The sequence below is a fragment of the Zeugodacus cucurbitae genome, chromosome 2, assembly GCF_028554725.1.
Source record: "Zeugodacus cucurbitae isolate PBARC_wt_2022May chromosome 2, idZeuCucr1.2, whole genome shotgun sequence".
Classification (NCBI taxonomy): domain Eukaryota; kingdom Metazoa; phylum Arthropoda; class Insecta; order Diptera; family Tephritidae; genus Zeugodacus; species Zeugodacus cucurbitae.
The window spans coordinates 83,718,692-83,737,661 of record NC_071667.1 but is presented as its reverse complement, the minus strand read 5'-3'; the positions used below and the strand labels follow the sequence as shown (position 1 = coordinate 83,737,661).

General features: G+C 35.4%; 4 protein-coding genes across 4 annotated transcripts; all 4 read right to left on the bottom strand.

Annotated features, from left to right (window-relative positions):
• Nucleotides 1-54: 54 nt before the first annotated feature.
• Nucleotides 55-1,711, bottom strand: LOC105220726 (alpha-tocopherol transfer protein-like). The gene is made up of 3 exons (XM_029045033.2): nt 1,320-1,711; nt 496-868; nt 55-423 (listed from the first exon to the last, which is right to left on the bottom strand). Exons 1-3 carry the CDS (start codon nt 1,622-1,624, stop codon nt 163-165), a joined length of 939 nt encoding a protein of 312 aa, XP_028900866.2. The 5' UTR covers nt 1,625-1,711; the 3' UTR covers nt 55-162.
• A 461-nt stretch (nt 1,712-2,172) lies between these two features.
• On the bottom strand, nt 2,173-3,797 carry Ttpal_7 (alpha-tocopherol transfer protein-like). The gene is made up of 3 exons (XM_011194566.3): nt 3,384-3,797; nt 2,739-3,111; nt 2,173-2,670 (listed from the first exon to the last, which is right to left on the bottom strand). Exons 1-3 carry the CDS (start codon nt 3,671-3,673, stop codon nt 2,416-2,418), a joined length of 918 nt encoding a protein of 305 aa, XP_011192868.2. The 5' UTR covers nt 3,674-3,797; the 3' UTR covers nt 2,173-2,415.
• A 5,824-nt stretch (nt 3,798-9,621) lies between these two features.
• On the bottom strand, nt 9,622-13,478 carry LOC105218775 (lysosomal acid glucosylceramidase). The gene is made up of 10 exons (XM_011194578.3): nt 13,253-13,478; nt 13,049-13,182; nt 12,757-12,925; nt 12,557-12,698; nt 12,152-12,472; nt 11,717-11,846; nt 11,525-11,638; nt 11,004-11,346; nt 10,774-10,939; nt 9,622-9,906 (listed from the first exon to the last, which is right to left on the bottom strand). The coding sequence occupies exons 1-10, from the start codon at nt 13,347-13,349 to the stop codon at nt 9,807-9,809; spliced, it is 1,716 nt and encodes a 571-aa protein (XP_011192880.2). The 5' UTR covers nt 13,350-13,478; the 3' UTR covers nt 9,622-9,806.
• Nucleotides 13,479-14,996: 1,518 nt separating this feature from the next.
• LOC105218783 (lysosomal acid glucosylceramidase) lies at nt 14,997-18,051 on the bottom strand. Its single transcript, XM_011194592.3, has 9 exons — nt 17,896-18,051; nt 17,250-17,395; nt 16,887-16,995; nt 16,542-16,677; nt 16,027-16,477; nt 15,855-15,965; nt 15,456-15,798; nt 15,226-15,391; nt 14,997-15,148 (listed from the first exon to the last, which is right to left on the bottom strand). The coding sequence occupies exons 1-9, from the start codon at nt 17,957-17,959 to the stop codon at nt 15,049-15,051; spliced, it is 1,626 nt and encodes a 541-aa protein (XP_011192894.2). The 5' UTR covers nt 17,960-18,051; the 3' UTR covers nt 14,997-15,048.
• Between the last annotated feature and the right edge of the window lie 919 nt (nt 18,052-18,970).

Here is an 18,970-nt window from a genome sequence, read left to right as displayed (position 1 = left end):
TATAATAATTTAGATTATTTTATTAATTATCTTTTAATGAATTTATTTATTTAACTAGATTAAAATTGTTACTTTTAAGTTGTACATTTCTTTAGCTAATAAATTATTTATAAATAATATAAACAACAACATTTTTTGTTTAATTTAACACTATTTAAATTACTAATCCAATTCTAGTTTTCTGAAAGACCCACTCACTCCACTTAATTCACCCATTTCCCATTCTTTCTTACGTCCAATGCGTAGTTTTTCGTTTGTGCCGAAATTGCCATCTTCTTTGAAGTGCTCCTTATGCTGCGCCAATTGCTGCTCAAACGATTTAATCGCCTCGGCCAGGTAGCCATTGCTGCCGCCATATTCGACCGTTACCGCATCACGTGGAATGTGTTCGAACAAATCCTCGGCCTTCTTGTGCGCCAGAAACTTTAAATGCGAAAATAAAAATAAAACAATTTTAAAACCTCTGCAACATATCTCTACAATAATATAAAGCACCTTGAATGCCAATGTACTGGGCATAAACGATGATACGAAATTGAAGACAGATACACCTTCGCGTCTCATATTTATGACATGGATTTCATTCAGTTTTAAGGGCATACAGTTTTCCGCCAGCGTGTAGGCCTTCTTCAAGAGGAATGGATCAAATTGCATCATTAGATCGACACCAACGTCCCGACAATCGATTATATATGTTAGACCCACTATGCTGGCATTGTCGCTCTCCATGGCCAATGTCTCGAAGAGTATAAACAGTAATTTAAATGCTAAACGCGGATTTGATTTTTTCGAATCGATTTTGCAGTACTGCGAGATCATTACAGCTGGTCCATCGGGTGCGATCGGTTTGTTGGGTATAATGTGTATGCTGGAATGGAAGGTCAGGTTAGGTAGAGCGATTTTTTTATAAAAAACTCAACCAACAACCATAAATATTTACGTGTACTAATATGTTTATCTAAAATTATCTCAGAGGTACTTCAAAGTGAGTAACACAAACTGTAAGGACCTTAACTGTCTTGCGTCACTATTCTTTCTTATTTTACAAGTCATAAGATTAATTTTTAATTATTAGATGTACGAGTTAATACAATTTTCATTTGAGTTTTCTCGGTCAGAGAGAAGTGATTTTTACAGATTTTAACTTTAATCATTCATAAAAATTTCGAAAACCATAAAAAAATAATATTCTTGATTTTACTAATATTTCGGCTTACACGGAATACCAAAGACTATAGCACAAAACAAAAAAAGGGTTTTTTGCAATATCCGACATTCGTTTTACACATTCTATACTGTGACCATTATCTCAAACTCACCCAGTGCGATAGAACTCTAATAACTCTTCACTCAATTCACGTTCACACAACACCTCATGAAATGCATTCTTTAACGCATAATAATCATCGATACGTTTCTTTGTTTCCTCGAGACTGAAATGACACCGACGCAGGAAGGCCAAAATCAAATGGGGATTATTCGACGCTTTCAGATGTGGAGACTTTCTAATCCATTCTTGTATGACTTCGATTTGATCAACTACGGTCTCAGCATTTTCATTGCAATTTGTGCGCGCCAATTCACGAAGCGCCGGGTCGAGTTGACGTAAATTTATTTTACTCATAATCGAAGTGTTACTACGCTCAGGTGTTATTACTTCCGCGCGACTAAAACTATACTGCCACCTTGAAGCCAATATGTCAATATTGTACGAATATGTAGGCGTAGAAATGCCAGTTTTAATGGTTGTGGTGTGGTGATTTCTCTAATCTTATCTGCATGATATCGACGTCGCCAATTGATGGAACTCTTTGCATTGATAAGCTTTCACACTTACCCCCATTAGAAGTGACGCCTAAGGCTGGGTACATAGTGGTGCAAAGGATTAGGTTATGAATTAAAGCAGGCATTTTCCTGACAAATTTTTTGAGTACTTAAATTTAATGACCTAACCTCTGTATTGCTATTATGTACCTTTATTAGCATGTTGCAGTACCAAAACTTCGATAACTAAAACACTTTGGACAATCTCGAACACGTTTTAACCACGATTTTGTGTTCAAAATGATATGCATGAAGTCCAGAGTTCCATCACAAATTGGATAAATGTCTTTCAGGTTTAACTATGCACTCAGTTTAAGCAAAATAACGGTATAATAAATACCTCGATAGTTACTTGTATTTTCATATGCATAAATGTGTTTTTTTTACGTTTTTATTGATCAAATTTATTTACTGTGACACAAACATTTAGTAAATAGATATTTAATTAATATATATTATATATAGCGCCAATTAACGGAAGCTGGCTGCCAATGACTCAAAAGTTTATGTTTATAATGAACCAACACCAGATTTGCATGAATAAATATATATGTGTGGAGATAAAAATATTTAAAAATATTTGAAATAATTTTAATCGACAATTAATTGACGAAAACTGCCTTCTGCACCAAACTCCGCCTCATATGGCATTATCTCACCATGACGCAACTGTTCAATTGTGCCGTAATTCACCTCATCTTCGAAATAGTCACGATAGCTCTTCAACAAATCTTCCATGTAAGAAACACACTCGTGCAGATGTCCATTGGTGCCACCATATTCCTCAGGTAAACATTTTTGTGGTATATACTGATACAATTCTTCCAGCGACTTCACAATAAACATCTGAAAGAGTATTGAAAGCGACAAATCAGAAAATGTCTATCGATATTTTTTTGTTATATGTATCCTACCGGACTATTTGAACCCATTTTAACGCGTAGCGCTCTCAAAACACCCAACCAACTTTGCAGTTCTTTGGGCGCATTCAAGCAGTATGTTACATTTATACGCAACGGACTACACTCACTCATCCAGTACCACCATTTCCGAAAGAGACCACCATCTAATTGCGCCGCATGCTCCACATCCAGATCTGACAAATCGAATATTTGTACAACCCCAACAACAGCAGCATTATCATTCTCTAGTGCTATCAGTTCCATAGCCATCGAAGTGTAAGCCATAACCTCACGCATGTGATAACGTTTGGGGCAACAGCCGACTCGGGTAATCATTATGGCAGCGTGATCACTACAACGAGGGAATTCCGGGAAATATTGTAGACTGTGGAATAAACAAAAAATTATATAATATGATAATTATATATATTATACGAGTATATATAGTATGTATGTAAAAGTGGCTGCAACTTTATATATTTAATTTTGCGTTTTATATATTTATGGAGGGTTTTACGTATGAAAGATTTGTTGGGATTTGTCTTCGCTGTTTTCGTAATGAATAATGTACGGTTACTAGTCTGAGATCTAAAGCAATTTCTGTCAGAACCTATTTAAGACCATCGTTTATCCGTTTAGGGGCAGCCCCACGCTTACCCCAAACGATTGATAGTTAAAATTTTCTCTGTCACGCGGCGATTCGATACGATCTCCGGAAATCTTGTATGGAATGTGAAAAAGTCATCGATGCGTTTCTTTGTCTGCTCCAAACTGTAGCGGCAACGTCTGAGGAAGGCAATCAGGAAATCGGTCGATGTGCGCGCATGCAAATAGCGCTGCTGATAAATCCAGGTGCGCAATATAACCAAATCCTGTTGAACACGTTCCGGTGTCTCGTTTAACTCCTCTCGTGCGATTTTCGCTAACTCTGGTGGCAATGGACGCATTTTAAGACTTAACTAGAAATCAAATTATTATTTATAATTTATGAAGACTGCTCGGCACGTGTCTGTACGTTGCCAAAACTGGGCTGCAACTAAAATCAAATATTTATTATTTACTAATTAATGTACTAATGAGTTTACCCATATTATGATGAGTCGGGATAACGGAATGATAACGGTATTAAAAATGCGTGATGATGCAACTGACACAGAATTAGTCTAAATAATTATGCTTATCATTTATCTGGTGAAATTGTATTAATTACACATATTGATTTTAGTGGACTTTAGTAGGTAAATATATATGTATATACATAAATAAGTATATATATATAAGAGGGTGTTCAACTCTGCATGATGCGATTACTAATAGTCAACAATCAAAGCAGTGTATTCGCATCAAAAACTATTTACAAATCCTCTGTTTCCTCTTGGAACGTATGTACATACATATATATTTTTCAAACCCACTAAACGTTGGTGGCATTTTGTTGTTGATGGGCTCATCTCTCCGTCGATCACTTATGAGTATGTACAAAGATTCCGCCAACATATGGAACTCACAAGTAATACTCATATATTTCCCTTTAAATGTTACTTGTCAACGACTGAAAACACTTTAACATAATGCCTACATAGTAGCGACAACAACAATAAACATTTAATAAAAAAAAAAACAATAACAACAAGTAAGGAAGGGCTAAGTTCGGGTGTAACCGAACATTTTATACTCTCGTAATTTATTTATTTCACTTTATTTATATTATATTATACACAATTTGACCCACATATTCGTCATATATATTGTATAAAGTCCATTGAAAGTTGGAAACCATAATATTAGGTTAGAAGCACCGAGGTCCTCGTGTTCGATATATGGGTCCTTTAAAACCTATGGTCCGATTTCGGCGTTTTTTAGAATGGGGCTGCCACACTATTAACAAAGTTCTGCACCGATATCTTCACTAGTGCTTACTTTATATATTGTAAAGTAAACGATTCAGATTGTCTTCAAAGTTCTGGTATATAGGAAGTAGGCGTGGTTGTGAAGCGATTTGGCCTGTTTTCACAACATATCATTGGGATGTAAGGAAACTATTACAAACCAAGTTTCATTGAAATCGGTCGAGTAGTTCCTGAGATATGGTTTTTGACCCATAAGTGGGCGACGCCACGCCCATTTTCCATTTTGTAAAAAAATCTGAGTGCAGCTTACACTTGGCAGATCTTATGCGAAATTTAGTGTTTCCGACGTTTCCCACTTTTAGTAATTTTCAACCTAACTTTTGTATGGGAGGTGGGCGTGGTTATGATCCGATTTCTTTCATTTTTGGACTGTATTAGGAGGCGGCTAAAAAAAACGACTGTAGAAAGTTTGGTTTACATAGCTCTATTGGTTTGCGAGATATGTACAAAAAACTTAGTAGGGGGCGGGGCCACGCCCACTTCCCCAAAAAAATTACATCCAAATATGCCCCTTCATAGTGCGATCCTTCATACCAAATTTTATTTCCATAGCTTTATTTATGGCTTAGTTATGACACTTTATGTGTTTTCGGTTTTCGCCATTTTGTGGGCGTGGCAGTGGTCCGATTTTGCTCATTTTCGATAGCAACCTTCCTATGGTGCCAAGAAATAAGTGTGCCAAGTTCCATCAAGATATCTTAATTTTTACTCAAGTTACACCTTGCACAGACGGACGGACGGACGGACAGACAGACATTCGGATTTGAACTCCACTCTTCACCCTGATCACTTTGGTATATATAACCCTATATCAAACTCGTTTAGTTTTGGGTGTTACAAACAACCGTTATGTGAACAAAACTATAATACTCTCTTTAGCAACATTTGTTGCGAGAGTATAAAAATATGAATACGCTTACAAGCAGTGACATTGTCAATTACCCCCTTCAATTGAGCTCCCATAGCTGCTAAGACACAAAGTGATCGCCAGAAAGAACTAGGAAGCTCCCTATGTGTAGTGTACACACAAAGAATTGGGGAATGGAAAGGAGCTAATGAGCCATCATTAATATAATTTACACCCGAATACGAGTACGAGTATCATGAGCTGTCGTCGCGCTTCACTGGAGGCATTCTGCGCATTCTATGGCATTGCAGTTGGGAGAGAGGCTGTGGCTCTGCGGTGTGAAGGCGTGGTGACGGTACTTAGCGGTTGCGTGTGCAAACTGTCAACGAGATCAAAGCATTTTCCATTATTTGTTTTAGGTTATTTCAAATAACAAATAGTGTCTAGCGCGGCATGCAAAACAAGACAAGTCGCTAATGGGAAGAAGGGAGGATACAGCAGCAGGTTTAGATAGTCTGCCGAGAAGATGTCCTTTGACAGCATGGTAAAAAATCGTCATAGATACAAAAAACAAATGCATAAGTGTAAGAAAGCTCTCAAACATTTCTCTGCGTGCTTGTCGAGTTCTCGTTTCGTTGTTGTCAAGAGCAATCACTAATCACCGCGACAGCAACATGATCATGTCAACAGCTGACACTTTCTGTCAGACCAATTTGCAGTGACTGTGCCCGTGTCATGTTCGTCGCAGCCACTCAAGCTGTAGGTGTGCCACTCAGGAAGCCAATATGTATCTAAATGCTGGTGCAATAAGTCATACATTTGTGAAAACATTTCTATATCTACATATATATGGATATGTATAGATGTTACAAGCAGACTTGTCAGCGCCCTGATGGGACTACAAAATACAGAGTTTGTGTTTTTTTCAGCCAGTTTTCGAGTGCTCCCATGTCAAATCGTAAATTGAGTGCTCAACAACACACTGACTGTCAAGCTGCCGAGTTATCGCGCACACTCACTCACATTTACACGCTTACTCGCTTAATTGTCAGTTGCATTTCAAGCATAAAATGCCGATCACATTTCAAAGGCGCTGTTGCATACACGAAACGAGTAATATCCATACATATGTAGTTCCCCAACGGCGCTAGCATCACTGGCACTCTCTTCGGCTCTCTGTCTCAGCTACTGTACACATGCGAGTACAATATTTCGGCGCTTCGCATGCGAGGGTGCTAAGTGTCCCAGTTGATTGCCATTATCCGGATGTGTCCACTTACTTTTGTTGCTGTTGTTTGTTTGTTGCAGCACATTAGTGCGCTAATCAGATGTGACACAACATTTAAGTGGATGTAAAAGTTTTAGGAATTTTCAGTAGTGACGTCTCTAAATGGCGCATAAATGGCCGAAGATTTAGATTTTGAGAAAAGACTTGAAGTGCTATCAGTTGCACTGCATTCTTAGAGTTTTATATTTCGATTTAAATCATATATTTAACCTACTCATTGGGATGTAATATATGAAATTAATGAAAGTGAGTTAGGTTTATTTTATCCGTATGTGGACAAAATGGGTTCTGTTTTTGTTTTGTTACGCAGGTTGTCGACCAAAAGGCCACCACAGCTCCATTTTCATATCTCCACCCGTTAGTCCGCTGAATGTTGTCTTTGAGCTCCTCGAACATTGTGGATTGGCGTAAACTCTTGATGTAACACACCCCGAGAGAAAAAAATCTAGAGGCGTTAAATCACATGATTTTGATGGTCATTTGACTGGACCATTTCTCACACTCTGTCTATGTTTAGACATGATTCATGAGTCGGAGCACCGTTTTGTTTCAAATAGAGATCGTCCGCGTTGATTTCATCAAATTCGCTATTGATGGTAACGTCATTTCCTGCCTCATTTCGAAAGAAATAAGTCCCGATGATGCCGCAATACCATAATCGGTAAATTTTTGGAGATGCAATTGTGTTTCTTGAACCACTAGAGGATTTAACGCACTACGAATAGGGATAATTTTTTTGTTGACGAATCTTGAATAATTTCCAATCGTTGTACCAAAGTTAAAGGTGACGTAATAAAGAGTCAAAACTTACTGAACACGCTGACAAAATTTGACACAATTCCGTAACGTCTTCCCTATTGGTAGACGCTGTAGTTCTTGTTTTCGCATTTCCGATAAAGTAAATTAAAATCAAAATATTAAATCGCATTTCAAAGAAAAATTAGGTATCAAAATCGGTGAATAGTTTCCTCAATCCAATGAGACTTCCGATCTTCTCTACGAGAGAACACTTACTGACTGTAAAGAAAGTTAATATACCATAGATTCTCAACTTCTTCAAACCTAATTATTGGACATAACAGATATTAGTTAATTCATTCGACTCTAAAATCCGTGTCTTTTACTATGATCGATTTAAAAATTTTATAGGTTTTATGTTTCCATTAAACTAATTATCACTTCCTCATTAGATAAAACAAATAATTCACGTGCAAACTCAGAAGGATGCCGTTATGTAGAAAAATACTGTAATAGGAGTAAAAGTGTCACAGAGTTGACAGCTGCCGCACGTCTCAAAGGAGCACTTCGCATATCGATAACATTGCACACAATATCATTTTTAAGTTTAATTGTATTTATGGTCATTTGTAAGTATGACTTCGAAAATACAGATTAAATAACTCATGAGCCAAGTAGCATTGGAAAAGTGCGCAGGGTAACATATCCTCCGTAGGGACCTTCTTTGAGAGGAAAAAAAGGAAGTACTCGTATTTTTAGTTGCAAAGCCATTGGCCTTAAAGTACTTAGAGGTAATTCTAGGTGTATACATATATTTATGTGTGTTTGTGCTCGGAACTAAAAATATTCACATAAGTCTATTTGTTGCTTTTAAGTGAATCTTTTGGAAGAACTCACACACAAATTCATATATGTATGTATGTGTAGCCGAGAAGTGCATAGCCCATTTCGCTTCGCATAGCGGCGGAATGAGTGTCATTCAAAATGATCGCTTCAATTGATGAGGGAGAACAACAACGTCAATGTAACTCACACACATGTAGAAATGCGGTGACGGAAATTTGTTTAACATTTTAAATTTTGCGTAACGAAAAACGTCATATTACAGCAGGAAAAGAAGAAAAACAGATACTAATTCATATCAACGATGAAAACCAAAGCAACAACAATAAAATGCAACTACAAGCGCTTGCAGTGAGAGCGATTGGCTAAAGGCCCATGTAAGAAGCATTACAAATACACATATGTTTGTATGTATGTCTTGTAAGTATGAAAAATGCTTTCGTCTGTTTACAATGAAAAATAATTAAGCGTTACGGAAGCAGCGGAAAAGACGAAATTATGAATTTCCACCATTTCAATTCCAACTCACTACATAGTGTGTGTTTGACGATCAAGGCGTCACCGCGCCGCGCAGTGACAACGCAGCGATCGTTAAAGCATCTCTCACGCTCGGTGTGTGCCAAGAAGGATTAAGTTGAGCGACAACTGCCAGTGGAGCAAAGCGGGTTTTTTGAAAAATGTGCAATAAATAATGCATTTCTATCAGCCATGAAATTTCCATATTTATTTTACTGTTTCTTTGATATCCTGTGCGATAAAACTTCATATCTTAATAAATTACTGGAAATTATAAGTTTAGTTGTGTAATTCCAGTACTTTTGCTTGTATGCATTTGTAAGCTTTTGCACATAAATATTTGTGTAATAAAAATGATCTTAAAGTTTGCTGCGGTATTCGACCTAATGGCTTACATTTTATTGTGCATTCATGCATGGAATGCAATAAAATACACCACATTTATTGCGGTGCAATAAAAATGATTCAGCAGCGAATTTTCGGAGAAAATACAGACAAAACTCAAAATGATAACTACATATATTCCTTGTATTTAAATCTAGATATTTGTTATTGTAAAAAGAAAATTTTCAAATGAGAGTAGAGCTTAAGCATCACTGTAGTAGCTTAAGGTTATCTCGAAAATCGTGTATGAGAAGTTATAAGTGCCTAATATCGTTTTGGGACTACATCAATGAAGACGAATTGATAAATACTTTTTGAAAATTCCCGTTATTTTTTGTACGAAAATCTTGGAAATTATTTAGTTTTAAATTGAATTACTCTTTGCTTTTTATTATCTTACATATACATTTTGTCAAGTTTTTTTTAAAAAATTTCTTTCCTACCGAAATTATTTGAAAATCGAATTGCTCTAAAAATACCAATTAACCTAGAAATTATGCTTGTTTATCTGTGCATACGCATTTGTGCTCCTAAATGTGCAAATTGTACTTAATTTAATTATAGACAATCGTGTGCCAAGATTGCGCTGGTATATTGATCTTTATCTCGCCGCGTACGCTGTCATTCAGAAGCACATCCACGGCGCGTTTTTCACTGAAATTAAAATAATAAAATTTATTAGTATTTTAGATTATATTTTTTTAAGCCACAAACATGTATTGAAACTCATGAGTGTTCGTCTATTAGTAATAGAAATATTTTTGTAAGATAGTATAAAATAAGGTTGAACTCGCATAAAATTTATCTGAAGACATTTAACAAGAAAATAACTATTACAAAAACAACAACGTACATTATTTTTTGGATTTGAGCCTACCAAATAGTGATTAATATTCTGGTATTGTCTCAAGTTTCAACGATGAATTTGGAATTTAAATTAAGACGAGATCACGCAATTGTCCAATTTTGAGGATAATCTCTCTCATTTATCTTTTATTTAATACTCTCTTTCGATGATTTGCTCATTCATTTTAACCACGCAACTTTTCCAATAAAGACCAGTGTATAGAGATCAAGAGGAAGCACTTTCACCATTCAATAGTCAAAAATTCGTATATACAAAACATGTACATATACATATGTATCTAGTATAAAACAAAGCACTTTACAGAAAATATTGTAATTTAATGACAGAGGAATGAGTGCACTTATAAATGAACGCATGCCGACAATTTCAAATGTGCACATACCATAAGTACGCTAAATGCGTAGAAGTAGTATGTAAGTGTATGTGCATAAGTACAGAAGTGTGTTAATGCTTCGCATCTTAATTGCATTTTAATAAAATCGTCATAAAAGTGTGTTAACATTGCGTTAAGTAAAAGCGCGTTTTAAGATAAATACATATGTACAAAGGCGCGTGGCAAACACTATGAATCCAACATAAATTACTTTTACAATTACACACTTGAGCCTAAGTAGACCTGCATAAATAAAATAAATAAATAACGGTATGCATACCTATTGAGCAGCACCACAGCAATGCGTTGATCGGGCCGCTTGAAAGCGACCGCCTCCACTGCCAAGCTCAGCATTCTCGCCTCAATACGCACCGAACCCTCGGGCACGAATTTCGAAAAGTGTCCCATGCTATAGAATAACGGTTGTTTGTAGATCTCAGCGCGATCTGTTAAGAAAACGTGGTGTTTTAATCCAAAATCACTTTCATTTACTTCAATATGCGCACTTACTTGTGGCATTCACAATCACTGACGCGTCCACATTGTTGTTCACGTAGTTCGGTCCACCTTGCTCATCTAAAACGAGATTCCAATCGATCCAACCATTGTAGGAATGCTGCAAGTTGTGCAGGATATCGCGTGCGAAATACTCGCCTCGCTCCCATGAGCCCAGCTCGGGTCCATGAGTTTGCCATGGCTTGTCTCCTATGCAGGACTCAGTATTTAACACCATTTTGCCTGGCAATTGTCTAACAGTCAGATCTATTAGATTGGGTGCAAACATATCATCCCAGTACCAGTGTACCGCTAAGCCGTCGAGGTAATTAAGAACACCCGGCCGAGTGCGATTCATCTTAATAGAAATAAATCGGCGAGGATTAAGTGAAGAAATATTAAATTAATATATTTGAGTTAACTATAGAAAACATTGCTATGAATGAGATTTTCTTCAAAAAAGTTTGATCGAAAACACAGACAGCTTTTTTACTCTAATTTTAACTAAAATTAACATCTTATATGTGCATACTCACTTCAACAAACCAAGATGGATATGAATATCGCTGATCGTCATTTCCGAATATCAGAACATTTTTATATTTGGATTTCCGGATTGTAGGTCCAAGAAAGTCGTTCAACCAAATTGCCTAAGACGCATAACATAAATGTACATATGTATAGATTTGAATGTAATTGCCAATAGATTTATGGTATCTAATAAATACCTGATTCTTTGGTACCCAACCAAGACTCATAAAGTGAACGAAGAAGAAAAAGACGACTCCGTTGAGCGGCTCATTACCAGTTGATATGGCCCAGACCGGCATATTTTTGGCATCCATTAATTCAATAAATCTGCAAAACGAAGTCGTACGATGATTATTTAAGTACATAACGGTTCTTTCTACCAGTATTCATTCATACATATATGACGAACTCGATTAATTATTCCTAATTCAGTTAAAAATAATATATAGACAAGAACTATGATTCGCTCTTTTGCCAAACTAAAAGTAACTATTATGATTACCCTAAAATTGAAATAGGGGAGGCAACCTGGCTTGGCCTGGGCTTGAATACATCATCAAACCTTCTAAACCCGTATATATGTAGATGGATTACATGTACATATGTATATATTTTATAATATTTAAACTTACTTTAAATGATAATCAGCCCAAGCCTGATAATATTCAGTCTTCAACAGTCCTATACCTGTCCACCTTCCATTTGTCTTCATCCAAGTTGGTGAACTCCAAGCCACAGCCATAATTTTTAAGTCTTTCAAATCGGATACTGTTTTTAAGCGCTGCATTTGTTCAACCTTGATCTCATCGCGAGGATCTAATTTTTTGAAATTGGAAAGTTTTGGATCATCACGAGGCTCCTCATTATAAGCCCAAGGTGCAAGATCAAAATCACAGCCACCAATTGGGGTACGTAACATATTAAAGCCGACGCCATCCTTGTGATAATATGATCTACAAAAAAGAATAAAAATAATTACAAAATTATGTTTTTCGAGAGTTTCAGGTCCATCAAATGTTGAAACAATTTAAGCATACTTATAAATGTGATCTTGCAACTTCTGATCGAGGAGACCCAACAAATGTGAAACAGTACCGGTGAAAGCACCACCAAAGCCTGCAATTTTTTGATATTCCACAGAACGATTCACACGTAGTTTAAGCGATCTAGAAGTTAAGCCTGTGTTGAACAATCTTTAATAAAGTGGGGAAAATGAATTTGCAATTGAAACACTTACGGTCGGTCGTATCGAGCAAGAGCTGTGCAAATGTTTGTCTACTATCGACGATCACTGCTGAATTTTTAAAATCTTCTTCGTCTACTTTTAAGCTTGTCTCGGTATTTGTTTGTGTTTTTGTATTAATTTCGCCGAAACTTAACTTACTTACGGCAAAGCGTAGACCTTCCTGTGCGGGGAGTTGGTGGGTGTGTGTAAAAGTAGTCCGAGAGTTTTACGAAATAAAAGAGCGCGGAAGAGCGAAAGAGAGAAATTATCAAACACGATTATCATTTCACACAAATATTGGTACCTTGCTTGAAGAAATTAGTGCAATCTCATTTGAACTTGGCTGGGGATTCTCCAAGTAATCGCAGTGCTCCGCCGTGCAAACACACACTAAACCGTATTTTGTGCGCCGAGGCATACAATCACTGCTTGCGCCAGCTGAGATTACAAAACAATTTAATTGATTACAATATCGAAGCTTTCTTTAGATATATACAATATTTCTTACCAGTAAATTTATTGTAGTTGAAACATAAAAGCAAAATAAAAAGTAATTTGTTAAACATTTTCGCAATGTCTCTGTTTCCGTCTCTTGTATAATTCATAAGTTGTCTAGTAAACGACTTCGCAGCAGAAACAAAAGTCTCTGTATTATGGCAAAAGCAAAATCACAGATCGTCGAGCGTTTCGTACAACCCACACTCGTTCGCAATTCAATAACTACTGGTGTGACAGCCCTCTCAGTCGCCTATACTTTGGCTTATCAACCAATTATCTCTGAGTTTGTTATTATTTTACTTACTTTCCTTTTCGTTTTGCTATACATGTTTATTTTCTCTAATGAATTTTGTTTTGATAACCTTTTTCGTGCTTGATAATAATAATATGGTTCATATGTATGTATTCCGATTCGTTTCATTGGGCTAGCGATAATTTTAAAAATTAACGATTAAACTATATAATGACGAGTACTTTGGTGGCGACAAAGTTAGCACACAGCTTTTAAAACAAATTTATTTATTTTCAAATGTGGTCGTTATACTAAGGGACTACGTAAAGGGTTAGGTGTAAGATCACACATTTTTGAAACAACACATTCAGTCATTGAAACAGGATTTTTATACCCTGAACAGGGTATATTAAGTTTATCACGAAGTTTGTAACACACAGAAGGAAGCGTCAGAGGCCCTATAAAGTATATATATAAATGATCAGTATGTTGAACTGAGTCGATTTAGCCATGTCCTTCTGTCTGTCCGTCCGTCCGTCTGTCTGTATATATACAAACTAGTCCTTCAGTTTTTAAGACATCGTTTTGAAATTTTACAGATGTTATTTTCTCTTCAAGAAGCTGCTCATTTGTCGGAACTGCCGATATCGGACCACTATATCATATAGCTGTCATACAAACTGAACGATCGGAATCAAGGGCTTGTATGGAAAACTTCCGCATTTTACTACATATCTTCACGAAATTTGGTGTGAGTTATTGTTTATAGAAATAATTTAATCTCCGAAAAAATTGTTCAGATCGGTTAACTATATCATTTAGCTGCCATACAAACTGAAACTTCCGCATTTTACTACATATCTTCACGAAATTTGACATGGATTACTGCTTAAGGTAATAATATAATCTCCGAAGAAATTGTTTAGATCGGTTAACTATATAACTTTAATGTTTCTAGCAAACAACCCGGCTAAAAAGAATTAGTAAAATGTTTTCTTTTTTTTACTTACTTTTTCTTACGTCTTTAGATTTGCTTTAACACATAGTTACTAAAAGAAATGCACCTGTGAAGGGTATATTAGCTTCGGTACAGCCGGTAGCTTCGGTACCAAAAAAGTTTTTTTATTAGAATTTATATCATAACTTTGTTTTCAGGTTATCCGTTGCACGGACAGACATCCGGTTTTCAACTCATGTCGTCATCCTGATCGTTTTAACTGAAATGTATATAGCTAATAGTTTCGATACTAAAAATTAATTAATACTGGATCTCCCTTCAGAGAATCTTGGGTAAAACTTAAGCCACAGCCACAAATACAAAGGCATACTCATTGAAGTTTCGTGATCCATATATATAAACATTAATACAATTTGAAATTACTTTGTTTTCAATACAATATTTTGAACTAATTTCCTAAGTCACGAAAAATTTAATTGAAATATAGTTTTCAATAAAATTTAATACAGTACTATATATAAAATGTACATGTTTCGTCTGCGAGATTATGACAACGATTTCAAGTAAATAATGTTTTTTAATGTTTATTTGTATAAATTGAAAAATATAAAAAAATTTAATTATAAAGAACGGTGTGAATTGATCTCTGAGGTATGGTAATCTTAATTGAGCCTTGTTTCTTATCCAAAATCTCAACGTTGACACTCGAGTAACCGCTGAAAGTAAAAAAAAAACGTACAAAGAACTTCATTAGTGCTAAAACTAAACACTAATTTTTCTGTGTTCTACGAACCTATTATATACGACAACAGCTACGCTGCCATCTGGTCTTAAAAAGGCAACCGTATCCACATTGATATTTGTACGCTCCGCAGCAATACGAGTTGAACCTTCTGGTGCAAACTTTGAGAATTGACCCATGGTATAGAACATCGGTTGTTTATAAAACTCGTTAAGAGCTAGAAGTGAAGCATACTAAATGAAAATATATCTTAACAAATATACTATAAAAAGACACTTTACTTGTCATATTGGCAACTGATGGAGCATCGACGAAATTGTTAACATAATTCGGTCCACCCTGTTCATCCAACACTATATTCCAATCGATCCAACCATTGAAATCGTGCTGAAGATCTTGTAGGAAATTACGTGCAAACTTCTCTCCACGTTTCCATGAACCCAGAAGAGGTTTCGCCGACTCCCATGGTTTATCACCGATACAGGACTCTGTGATGAGCATAATTTTATCTGGCATCTCTTTGCGTGCGACATCAATGAACACAGGCTCGAAAATTTCATCCCAATACCAATGAACCGCCAATCCTGTGAGATAGTCCACCGAATCGGGGCGCTTGGCCTTCATCTGTTAATAAAAATAAGTAACTAATTCACAACAGACAAAAACTAGTGTATGCTCACCAGTTTGAACCAAAATGCGTAGGTGTAACGTTGATCATCATTTCCGAATATAACCAGATCCTTATATTTGGCGCGTATTGTGGGACCCAGATTATCAGATAACCAAACGGCCTAATACAAAATAAATACGTATTAACATATTATGTGCATGAAAGAAGCGGTTTTTCTTTACCTGCTTACTTGGCGTCCAACCCAAACTCATGAATTTCACAAATATCATAAAGGCTACACCATTCGTTGGCTCATTGCCGGTCGATATGCCCCAAATGGGTAGTCCAGCCTCTTCCCACAGCTCTAACCAGCGCAAATGATAATCAGCCCATGTCTGATAGTATTCTTTCCTCAAACGACTTCTTCCAGTCCATTTATTGTTGGTTTTCATCCAGCGAGGTGAACTCCAGGCAGCCCCTTTAATGCGCAAATTTTGCACATTTGTTACCAGCTTCAAGCGCTTAATTTGTTCAATGCGTTTTTCATCACGTGGATCTAATTTTGTGAAATTACTAAGTGTAGTTTCGTTTTCAGGGAATTCATTATACGCCCAGGGCGCAAGGTCAAAATCAGAACCACCGATTGATGTGCGCATTAGATTGAAGCCAATGCCATTTTCGGAGTAGAATGATCTGAGAAATAAATAGTATTACAGTTGTGTGAATCATTGTAATAGGCGAGGAGGAGTGATCTTACTTATATATGTGATCTTGTATGTCTTGGGATAAGTTTTCCAAAATATAACTAACGGCGCCAGTAAATGAACCACCAAAACCGGTGATTTTTTGAAAACGCGTCTCACGATCTACTTGAATGGTCACTTTACGAGTCGCTATTGAAAGAAGATTAAGTAAAAGGATAATTTAAAATTTGTAAATATGGATATGGAAATTATTATGAAAAATTCTATATTTTGAGAAATTGACGGAACGACGTAGTAATATAAAATAATTAGTATATCTCTAAAATATTGGAGTATTTGGTTATGTATAAAAAAAATTTATTTTCAACAAAATGTTTTCTATTTTTAATTATTCTCACCTTTTCCAAATACACTCTCTTTTGGTGTAACTTTCTCATTGTAATCGACAATGGGAGTAAAGTCGGAAGCGTTGATTATACCTGTTGTAGTGTCAAAACGTAATCCAGCCTGTTAAAATAATTATATTTTTATCGTATTTGTGACATATTTAAATGACCTTGAGTCGACAATAACAATAATTTGACTTTTATTTCGATATACCGAACCGATTCTAACATATGGTTTAAGATATTCAATATTAATTCTTTCCCCATTTATAAAATGAATTTAGAATGAAATCAATCTAATCGATAGTAATCTAATCGAAAAAATTCAAAAAAATATAAAATAAAATGGAAGATTATTTTTTTCCGAAATCATACCTTGGATGACGAGACAACGACAAACTCTTTTTCATTCTCCAGCGTTGGATTCTCTAAATAGTCGCAATAGGTAGCGTTGCAAACACAAACAAGTCCAGTTGAGTATTCCCTCAAAACACAGGGAGTGTTTGCTTGATTTGAAATTGCTAAAATGAGTAGAATAAGTGGATAATTAAAAAAAAAAATTGTGTCACTCTTATAAATGTATCCTTAGAATCTTAATCCTTTTATAGAGTTATTCAGCGAATTCTGCTGTAACGCGACGCCTACATATATCCAGCAGAAACGAATCATTTAGGCCATTTTAACAGTAAAAGAGATTGTCCACGTCAATATCAAATATCAACATTTTTAATCTTGATTTGAAATTTGAGTTTGATGAGTCACTCAGAATTGGTTCGAAGTTATTTTCTTAATATCAGTCTAAATATATTATGTAAGCTTCCTCACATTCATATTTCCAATTCTCGATTTCATCATTACCGGTTATGTGTTTAGCTTTTTCGACATCAAAGGTTTATCATATTTACGGTTAGAAGATTGGCATGGATTATTACAGATTTCAATTTTATATGAATTTAAAAATTATCAATTTTTCTGTAAATTAATTTTCATATCATTACACTTTCGTTTTTTTTTCACTCACCCACAAAACCTACTAGAACGCACAGGGCGAGTAGGTTCTTTAAAGAACCTTTAAGACCACCCATTTTGATATTACTAATATCAAAAGGACAATGACTTCTTTACCCAATGCCTTTAACACTCCAACTAAACGATACATAAAGCAAATCCAATGCTTAATCCCTTAAAATTGTTATCATATCGAAATCAGCTTATCAAAAGATCGAACTAATCATTACTAGGTATGCTATTTGACTGAATCACATGTGTACTCATATTCATATGTACATATGTATGTATGTATGTATATCTATTTAAGGAACCATATCGCTTTATTGGTTTATTACATCTTGAACAGGTGTGCAAAATGTTGCATTTGATAATTAACTAATTGAATACTTATAGTTAACATTTTTTTGTACCCAATACATAAAATCATAATTTAAATTATTAAATACAGTATGTATAAATCGGAAATATAATAATTAAGACAAACTAATTGCATGTAAATACATTACTATATTGAATGATGAATTCATGATCCCTGCTTCTAAAACGATAACGACAGTTTGTTTTGTAAAACAAGTCAAGTTGCGGCGCCGTGGGGCGCATAAAAGAAAATCAATAATTTAAAATATTCTGCGCGGATTGTAATTAATTAATTAGCTTTAAACTTTGCTTGTGTTTATTTGCTTTCACCCATCACATTATCAGTAGATAAGATTTTGCTTAAGAAATACCCAATACCCAAATTATTAGATTAATCAAATTATATTGCTTATATTCAAATGTACGTGTATTAATAAGGAGACCCCAGCAAACAAAATTATAGATTCCATCCACACCTCTTCGATTCGTCACTTCCCTGCTCTGATCTGTTGACAAATAAATAAATAAATAATTTTAACACCAAAGTTATCTAGTTGAATTCAATATAGGCAAGTACTATATGGGGAGCTTGTTAAAGTGATATGAAGATTTGCTAATCTCTTCATATTTCATTAATACAGTCTAAGGGATACATATTTTTACCAAATGTTTGTTCGATTCACTATTTCAGACACGATATTTATATATGTATAAATATTTAAGGTAGA

Coding starts and splice junctions, on each gene's coding strand:
- LOC105220726 (XM_029045033.2), bottom strand. CDS start 1,624: ATGAGTAAAATAAATTTACGTCAACTCGACCCGGCGCTTCGTGAATTG. Junction 869..1,319: donor TTAGAGTTCTATCGCACTGG/GTGAGTTTGAGA, acceptor CTTCCATTCCAG/CATACACATTATACCCAACA. Junction 424..495: donor CCAGTACATTGGCATTCAAG/GTGCTTTATATT, acceptor TCGCATTTAAAG/TTTCTGGCGCACAAGAAGGC.
- Ttpal_7 (XM_011194566.3), bottom strand. CDS start 3,673: ATGCGTCCATTGCCACCAGAGTTAGCGAAAATCGCACGAGAGGAGTTA. Junction 3,112..3,383: donor TTAACTATCAATCGTTTGGG/GTAAGCGTGGGG, acceptor TTTATTCCACAG/TCTACAATATTTCCCGGAAT. Junction 2,671..2,738: donor AAATGGGTTCAAATAGTCCG/GTAGGATACATA, acceptor ATACTCTTTCAG/ATGTTTATTGTGAAGTCGCT.
- LOC105218775 (XM_011194578.3), bottom strand. CDS start 13,349: ATGAATTATACAAGAGACGGAAACAGAGACATTGCGAAAATGTTTAAC. Junction 11,847..12,151: donor TGGGCTGATTATCATTTAAA/GTAAGTTTAAAT, acceptor TTCGTTTTGCAG/ATTTATTGAATTAATGGATG. Junction 9,907..10,773: donor GCTGTGGTGCTGCTCAATAG/GTATGCATACCG, acceptor TTTTAATTTCAG/TGAAAAACGCGCCGTGGATG.
- LOC105218783 (XM_011194592.3), bottom strand. CDS start 17,959: ATGGGTGGTCTTAAAGGTTCTTTAAAGAACCTACTCGCCCTGTGCGTT. Junction 15,799..15,854: donor ACGCATTTTGGTTCAAACTG/GTGAGCATACAC, acceptor TTTTATTAACAG/ATGAAGGCCAAGCGCCCCGA. Junction 15,392..15,455: donor ATCAGTTGCCAATATGACAA/GTAAAGTGTCTT, acceptor CTTCACTTCTAG/CTCTTAACGAGTTTTATAAA.